We start from the raw sequence: 9,318 nt of genomic DNA on the forward strand, positions 1-9,318 counted from the left end.
ATATCAAAGGGAAAAAAATGACTATCGCATGTGCTAAAAAATTAAAAGTTGAATTATGTGAATTATGTACATGTAGTAATCCATAAACTGAATCACATTTCTCTTAACTAGAAACAAATTTTTTGTAAAACAACAATGCGGAACTTGTGATATGCTTATGGTAAATTATTTGGTAAATATTTGAGGTACTTGAACATTCATTGAATTAAAATGAAAGTGGTTCAGGTTAACACAGTGTATGCTTGTAATGCATACATTCATTTATATAAAATTAACAACTTTTTATGCGTCTATTAAAAATGTATGGAGTAATGTCATTTGTTCTTATAGATATGGAATTTGTGTGTGTTTTAGTGCACATGTATTCAGTACTTAATGAAGTGGGATGTTATAATTTTTATGATCTTAGTTATTTATTTTTATTTTGACAGGAAGTAGTCCCCATGACAGTCCCAGGAATATGTCGCCTAGTCAACACGGCAACTTCCTGTTCCAGAATGTCAGGAAGTATGAAAAATATTCTATAGAGTATGTCACAGATCTCATTCCCCCAAAACTCGTCAACTGTATAAAAATATTGAATCTCTGAGAGAATTACAACATTTAATAAATCAAATATTTATAGTGTCAATTATAGCTGCAGCTTAAATTATTGTTTCTTCAACAAATTTCATTCAAAGATCCCATTTTATGCTTAATTCCTTATTCTATGCAAGTACTTTAAAACTTGAATTGGCTCTTGAGATGCGTAATTGTGAGATTTGGAGTATGTGATTGGAGTGTTTATCTAGACTTCTTTAACATAATGTAATATAATTCATGCATGGTGCTTCATGGTGCTTCATGATAAAACTACATGATGACCAGTTCGTCATGTATATTTAGGAATCTAACACTACTGAATATTTGCCGTTTATACTCTATCTAAAATTACTCTGATTAGCATCAAGAGTAAGGGAAGGGTGTAGGCGAAGCTTTAGAGAAATTTTCCCCAAGATCATTCTAGTAATAGGAAGAACTACAGACATACATATATTATCCTTTTCTCCACAGGTGCGATGGAAGACGGTGGTCCTTTGCTTCCCTGCCTTCCTCGGGTTACGGAACAAATACTCCAGGCAGCTCTAATGTTTCGGTAATCCCAAAAGCTCCATATCACACACACTTAATCTATTTCTCTTTGTAGTTTAAGTTTTCAAAATAGAAAAAAATAGATTTATTATATGGAGATGAAAAATATTTGTCAAGAAAAGAATGTAACACCTTTCTTTACACAGAAAAAGAAAATTTTCTTATCTCAAGCCACTCAAAATTGTAAAAAAAAAATGTAATACCTATGGTCAATATTAGACACCTCATCAATTCTATATTGTATTTTTTGGTATAGTCTCAATACTCATCACAAGAACGTCTTCACCAGTACCAGCCACCCCAGGAGGAGTACACCCTCAGTGGGAATGAGGGGGACGAGGAGGGCAGGAAATCCCCCCTGTCCCCCCTCCTACGACCCAGGTCCCGAAGTCTCAGGTGAGGGTTTTTGATTGGTAGATCTCACCTCACCCAAAACTCTACTTCTTGTTGCTGTTTTGTTGTTGTTACAATAATAATTGCTTGCAGAACATTATTTAATATTAAGTTTTTGGCCGGGTTGCAAAGAAAAATCCAATTTATAGGTAGATGGTGACTTTCCCTCTATCCTCACCAATAAATTTGATTAGATGTTTAGTTTATTGCTTTTTGGAGACTTGGTGGTAATGGATTATTTAAACTTAATTGATTGGGTGGTTATCGTAATTCTTGGTTAGATGTTTGATGACCCTGACCTGATGACCCCATCCTGATGATTCTGACCTTTAATGACCCTGACCTTTGATGACCCTGTCCTGATGATCCCATCTTTATGACCTTGAACCTTTAATGAACAAGTGAATAAAAATACTAAGTTTCATCTCTTAATTTTCCTCCCATTTAGTTATCACAATCTTAATGCAATCCGGCCATGCTATCTTCATCAATTTCTTGATTTGAAAACGTAATATTGAGAACTTGTTGCTATTAGGAATTGAGGAAATTTTTTTAACTATTCAAAAAGGTTGAGTTTAAATTTTTTTTAATTTAAGTTGGTTGAGTTTGAATTTAAGTTTATGGTCAATAGTGAAAGTAATATTGATCAGCTTAAAGCTATAGTTTGTGTGTGAAACTGTAGGTTCTCCTCATTTTTTCTCTCTCAGCTTTGATATATGTACAGATATATTATAAGGGCTTCTGTTTTAATAATGTACAATCAGAATTATTAGAAGGAGAAAATATAAACAAGATAAAGTCATAGAATTTAGATCACATTATTTATTCCAGAGTTCAGTCTTATTTTAGTATATGACTAATTTTAATTTCCTGCTTTAACGGATAGCTTATCCTGGCTTGCACTTGAGTAAGAGTTTCTACAACAACCTTTTTTTGATTTGTGTATTGTTTATAAGAAATATGTCTGTAGTTTGCTGTACACTTGGTACATCCTGTTAATGCTATTTGTGTAAACACCATGCAGTGCTATTTGTTAGTTTGTTATAACTCGCTTCAGTATTCATAGATCTTTTGCTTCATGAAAATGACATTTCCTTTTATTTGAAGTCATATTTTAGCATTGCTAAACTTTTTTTTTTTTTTTTTTATATACACATCTTGCCCAATTTTTGCATGCGTCATATGCAAGAAATTCTATAAATCATATAAAACTAAAAATCAACAGCAAACTCATTATAACAAATTGAAGAACAACAAATAAAAGTAGAAAAAAAATTTATTAATTATGTATATATACAGTGTATAAATATTTTTTGTAATTTTTTTTCAAAATTAAATTTTCTTTTTTTTTTATTTAATATTCAAAAGTAGATTAATAGTACATTATCAGGGCTAGAGTGAATCAGCTCAAGAAATGATTTCATTTTATCAAAAAAGATTATTCAGTATGTTTGATATAATGCTTTTATGCATTATGGAGACGTGAATCTTTTTATAAATTTATGTACTATGTACAAGTAACTAAAATTGTGAAAACTGGCCATATTTTATCCAGTATTGAACATATTAACTCCATATGATAGTGAACAGAATTTATAACCCTTGCATGAGAAAAAAGATCTGTAATAGCTCTTTAAGAAAAATATAAGCTATGTATTAAAAACATGTATATGATGTATGTTCACAAATATTGTGTATTTTTTCTTCCAAATTATATGACTATAATCTGTATATCTGTCTTTTAAACAGTTTAAACTATATCCAAGAGTTCAGAATAATTTTAACACATGTAAATAATTTCTACACATGATACATTTAAAAAATAAATGTAGTAGCTTCTGCTTTTTATGTTTTAATTTTTTTTAAAAATTCAATATTAAATGAAATTCTAAATGTATTTAAGGATAAAATTTTGTTTTGTTAATTGAAGCAATATTTGATTTGTTTATTTGTAAAGAAGCACTATTTATATTTAGAGGACATTATATATTGATATTAGTCCTTTTTTCCAATAACTCAATGTATTTTCTGTTTATGTAGTAGTCCAATGGTTTCTCCTGGCGGGGACGAGATTGTCATGATGAACAGTGTTTATAAGGAACGATTTCCCAAGGTATGCACCAGTTACCTCCCTTTTACAGATAATTGTGCTTAAAGCTGAATACGATTCATAAAAGGAATGTGTCCACCATTTTTGTTCGGAGAATCGCTATACCTGCAGACCCCTATAGCAGGACTATCTCACTGCTCAGTGTAATCAGTCGACACCGGTGTACACGAACATATGCTATACAGCATGCGGTAGTGAAAATAAAACATAATGCTTCGTCTGATGCAGGAAAGTAAGATACCAAAGAAACTTACAATTATAGTTGTACAGGTCAGTGCAGTATACAAACAAACACAGATACACGTAACTGTGATAAAATGTAAATTAAGGTAATACAAGATAACCAGCATGAACAAGGGTCACCATTCCACGCCGATACCCGTGATATTTAAGTAGTCAGGTGTGACGAATCTGATTAGTATACCCTGGTGCTGATGTATCATAGATAATGATATCTAAAATGGTGTATGCCTATTTACGAGTCGTGTTCAGCTTTAATAAAGAGGAAAGGAAATAGTTATACCTTCCTTTACAAAAACTTTATTAACAATGTATTTTCTGTCATCAAACAAATGTCATTATTCAAAAAAAGGCTAAAGTAACCAGGCACATGTTTCTTTCCTTTTTATCCCATCTTTCCTACATAAACAGCAAATAAATTCATTGAAAATAATTTCTTTGACTGCATGATAACTTTTGTGATTTTGGTAGGCCACATACTGCCCAGAATCTCTATAGTAAATACCCTTCTGATGTTATATGTTTTTATTTTGCATTAGGCCACGGCTCAGATGGAGGAGAAGCTGAAGAAGTTTTTAGAGCAGAACAAGCTGGAGGAGGTGGACTGTGATGCCATTACACGGTTCCTGCACCACCAGGTGATGGAACTTGCTCGCGACTGTCTCCAGAAATCACAGGACAAACAGATCACAGGGACCTACTTCTTCGAGCTCTCAGAGAAACTAGAGAAACTACTCATTGATGTGAGTGCTACCCACTATGGTAGATTTTAGTGATTTTTCAACAAAGATAGGGTACTCTGGCTAAAGCTTGCTTTTGAAGACAGTGATAGTAGTATTGTTTGTTAATTTATGAAGTTTTTTTTATGTTTGAAGGCACAAGAAAGAGAAGATATTGCTTACGAGTTTCTGTACCCAGTCATCAAGAACCTGTATTTGATCATCTCTAGACCCTCAAGATTACTGGAGTGTTTGGTAAGTAATACAGATAACACAGAAATATGAGCAAGTAACACATCTTGTTCAAGAACTGAATTATTAATGAAACAAAAGAATTTTTAATAAATCAAGCATCCTAATTTGTTGTTAAAAGTCTGTTAAGTGAACTAGAATTTTCCTTAATGGACTCTGCTGTATTTGTAGGAGTTTGATCCGGAGAAGTTTTATCAGCTTCTGGAGGTGGCAGAGGGACAGGCCAAAGAACACATGAAACGTGACATTCCGCAATATATCATCAGTAAACTAGGCCTCAACAGGGACCCACTGGAAGGTCCGACACACAGAATTTTGTCTATCATAAAACTCTTGTTCACTTTTTAGCTCACCTGAGCCGAAGGCTCAAGTGAGCTTTTCTGATCAAAATTTGTCTGTCGTCTGTCGTTGTTGTCGTTGTCGTCGTTGTCGTCGTTGTTGTAAACTTTTCACATTTTCATCTTCTTCTTAAGAACCTCTGGGTCAATTTCAACCAAACTTGCTACAAAGTATGCTTGGCTATTGGGTATTCAAATTTGTTCAAATGAAGGGCCACGCTCTCTTCCAAGGGGAGATAATTACGAATTAGTGAAAAATTAACGGCATTTTTAAAAAAGGTTCTTCTCAAGAACCACTGGGCCAAGAAAGTTGAAACTCATATGGAAGCAGGTAGTGTAGATTCAAGTTTGTTCAAATCATGACCCCTGGGGATAGGGTGGGGCCACAATGGCTGATCAATGTTTTACATAGGAATATATGGAAAATTTTAATGTAGATTCAAGTTTGTTCAAATCATGACCCTCCGGGGTATGGTGGGGCCACAATGGCTGATAAAAGTTTTACATAGGAGTATATAAGGAAAATCTTTATCAATCTTCTTCTCAAGAACCACTGGTCCAGGAAAGATGAACTCATGTGGAAGCATTGTCAGGTAGTGTAGATTCAAGTTTGTTCAAATCATGACCCCCGGAGTAGGGTGGGGCCACAATGGCTGATCAAAGTTTTACATAGGAATATATAGGGAAAATCTTTATAAAAATCGTCTTCTCAAGTACTTCAAAGCAATGATTAGTGATAGTATAGGAAGAAAATGTTTTTAAAAAATCTTTTTATCAAGAACAGCAAAGTCATATGCTGTATTAATATGAAGGCATTCTAAAGTAGTATTAAATTCAAGCCCCCCAGCCCCCCTCCCCCCCCCCCCCTTTCAGTAAACTTTTCAGTTCTGATCTGTGTTTTTTTCCTAGACGATTTGCTTAGGTGAGCAATGTGGCCCCTGGGCCTCTTGTTTTTTCTTGATTGCTTTTATTATACCCCCCGCAAACGAAGTTTGGGGGGTATATAGGAATCACCTTGTCCGTCTGTCTGTCTGTCCATCTGTCCGTCTGTCTGTCCGTCCGTTCTCACGAAATAATGGTTAAGTGACAGTTTTTGTGCCCATTTAAAATTTATGTGACTATTTTGTTTTATGTGACTGTCACATAAAAATTTGATTTTTTTTAGCAGAAATGAGTGTTATGTGACTTAAAAAATCATTCTAAAGGAGTGTCACATAAAAAAATACGGACGATATTGTCCGTTATATGGACGTCCGTCAAAGGGTTTTAAGAGTTACCTCCCGTACCCCATGCATCATGTTTCGCGCCATTTTACCCGATCATTTCCGGAAACAACCGAACCTGATTGCCGAAATCTGTCTGCGCAGGCGCTGTGGTGCATATCCGGAAATTTGCGCGGCATGATGATGAGAAAATGGCAGAGTTTCAGTTGGGGTAAGTAATGTGACATTTTTGCGATTTCTTAATTCGTATGACACAGCTGAACATTATTTACGATATTTTTAGTAAAACTTTGAACATCATTAGAATCGAGGGCCTCAATGGGTTCGTAGTACATTTTTAACAATCCATCAAATGTGCAGGGCTCGTTTTTTTGTGGTCATTCGTGCATTAACAACCAGCAAATTCTGGTGATATGAAGTGAATACATGAAATGTTAGTGTTGCACTTTCCGAAATTTATTTTCAATAACGTTATGAAAGCACAAGTTATTAGAGACCTATAGTCAGTGCCACATATATATGGACATGAATTTAAAATTTAAGACGCATTAAAAAAAAGGTCACTTAATATATGTGACAAGAGTCACATACACATGTCAGGATGAGACATGTGACAGGAAGCAAAGTTGTAGTTTTTTTTCAAAATGGAGGAATGGTTCCAAATTCTGATATCTATTGTACTTTTATCTATTTTTGTGGAACTTGCAACAGGAATTGCATTGCTTTTTGTGATGTTCAGGCGTTGGTCATTGCTTTTTAATTTGTGGAATAGAGATCTCCAGTAAACGACATGCAGATGTATGAGGTATACATTGACGGTAATGAATACTTTTGTCAGTTAAGATTTATTATGGCAATTATACTGGAATTGAATCTACACTGCCAACTGCTAACAAAGATAAAAGATGCCTCAACAAGATTTGGTTTTGGAACATTTTCACTAGAAGAGGCAGAAATGATAACAAGTTTACTTATTAGACTGAAAGTTCCGTTTGAATGTGAATAGGTAAGTATAATCGATTGCAATGCCTACATTATGAATATGATGCACTGAAAATCTCATTTTATTAATCACTTGATTTAAACATTATTTTGAACTTACAAGTGTAGTTAAAAAATGAAGAGTTAAGTAGTTGATAGAAGGCATTGAGAGAAACAAGTCACATAGTTAGACCTAAAAAAAATTACGTTTGTTTCCTGTAACCCGACCGACCCATTCAAATTTGCCCCGGGTGGATTTTTTTTTTCCTGCCAAATCTGTGTTTGCTCTTTGGTTTGATCAATCAGCTGATTCCAAAAAATATTAATTGTAGCTTTATTTGAGATATTAAATATGTCAACCTAGTCAATATTTACCTTAAATATAAAGAGTAATCATTATTGTAACAACAATTTCCACCCACAACTTTTTGAAGATCATTTTCTTTCATTAGGCAGACAAGTTGGGTTTCTAATGTAAATATAACACCTGGTTAAGTCCGGGGATGTTTGACCCAATATCCATAAGCAAAAAAAAAAAAATTCCCGACCAATCGGCCCTTGATTTTTATGCCCCTGGATCAAAGGATCCCTGGGGTATATTGTTTTTGTCCTGTCTGTCTGTCTCTCTCTTATCAACTATAACCCAGTCTATGCGAAAGTCACTGGACCGTCGGTTTTTACCGGTAAAATTTAGGTCGGGTCGGTAAAAATTTTCAGTATACAGGACCAAATGTCCGATAAAAAAATTAGGCCAAATAAATCTAAATTAAGAGGTACACATGGTCAAATTCCCCACAAATATCCTTTATTTGACCAATTTAGTAGTAATACCTGATTAATTTTTATGTATTACAACCCTGTCATGATCGTTTTTATTCTAATTTCGAATTTCCTCTGTCAATGATTAGAGATCTTTAGATAGCTCATACGTAGGTTTGGTTGGGAAAATATTTAGATAGCTCATACGTAGATTCGATTGGGAAATTATTTTCAAATGATCATTGAACTTGAGTAACCATAATTAATTGTTCAGGAAAAAATAAATATGCATTGAAAGTGCATATTAAATTTCATAAAATCTTTGATACAGTGTTTGTTGTATAAGTCAAATATAAAGAAAAAATGCATGCAATTGTATAAATAGATACCTTTTACAATGAAAAATTATATAATATTTAACTTGTTCTATTTTACTCTGAATTTATTTAAGGTTAAATATCACAGTGTGAATTAACCCCATCCCACCCACCCTCTCAATATCAGTATCATAATGATGTATGGATTTAAAGGGGGGAAAAAGTCGGTCTGGTAAAAAATGGTTTGGTCTGGTAAAAATTTTATTTTTACCAGACATTTTGTCCTGTAAAAATTTTAAACTTTCGCGTAGACTGATAACCTAGCCCATAACTATTGTGCTGTCAAGAATAAGGCTTTAATATTTGACATGAATGTTCATTATGACAAGACCTTTCCATAGGTACAGAAATTTTTGATCATGTGACCTCAACTGTGACCTTTGACCTACATTTGAAAAACTTTAACATTGGCCATAATTATTGCAATGAAGTCTACATCCCACTCCAGAATTGTGTTACCATTGGGGGATAGTGTTTCACAAACACATCAAGTTTGGGAATGTTACAGGAAACAAACATAAATTTTTTTTAGGCCTTATATGTACATATCCTTAGACATTGTATATTTATGTAGGTTAAGTAGTAGATAGAAAGCATTGACAGGATTAAATCACATAGTAATATGGACAGATGTCACATAAATATCCTTATTAGTATATTTATGGTTAAGTAGTAGATAGAAAGCATTGACAGGATTAAGTCACATAGTTATATGGACAAATGTCACATAAAATATCCTTATACTTGTATATTTATGTAGGGTTAAGTAGTAGATAGAAAACATTGACAGGATTA

At 33.6% G+C, this 9,318-nt stretch overlaps 1 protein-coding gene across 1 annotated transcript; it reads left to right on the forward strand.

Annotated features, from left to right (window-relative positions):
• Nucleotides 1-415: 415 nt before the first annotated feature.
• Nucleotides 416-5,193, forward strand: LOC134269929 (microtubule-associated serine/threonine-protein kinase 1-like). The gene is made up of 8 exons (XM_062752107.1): nucleotides 416-507; nucleotides 1,054-1,135; nucleotides 1,388-1,527; nucleotides 2,411-2,431; nucleotides 3,565-3,637; nucleotides 4,414-4,617; nucleotides 4,750-4,848; nucleotides 5,017-5,193. The coding sequence occupies exons 1-8, from the start codon at nucleotides 461-463 to the stop codon at nucleotides 5,191-5,193; spliced, it is 843 nt and encodes a 280-aa protein (XP_062608091.1). The 5' UTR covers nucleotides 416-460.
• Nucleotides 5,194-9,318: the final 4,125 nt, after the last annotated feature.

Source organism: Saccostrea cucullata, unplaced genomic scaffold, assembly GCF_032062105.1.
Source record: "Saccostrea cucullata isolate Sc308-1 unplaced genomic scaffold, CSIRO_AGI_Scuc_v1 ctg18210, whole genome shotgun sequence".
Lineage (NCBI taxonomy): Eukaryota > Metazoa > Mollusca > Bivalvia > Ostreida > Ostreidae > Saccostrea > Saccostrea cuccullata.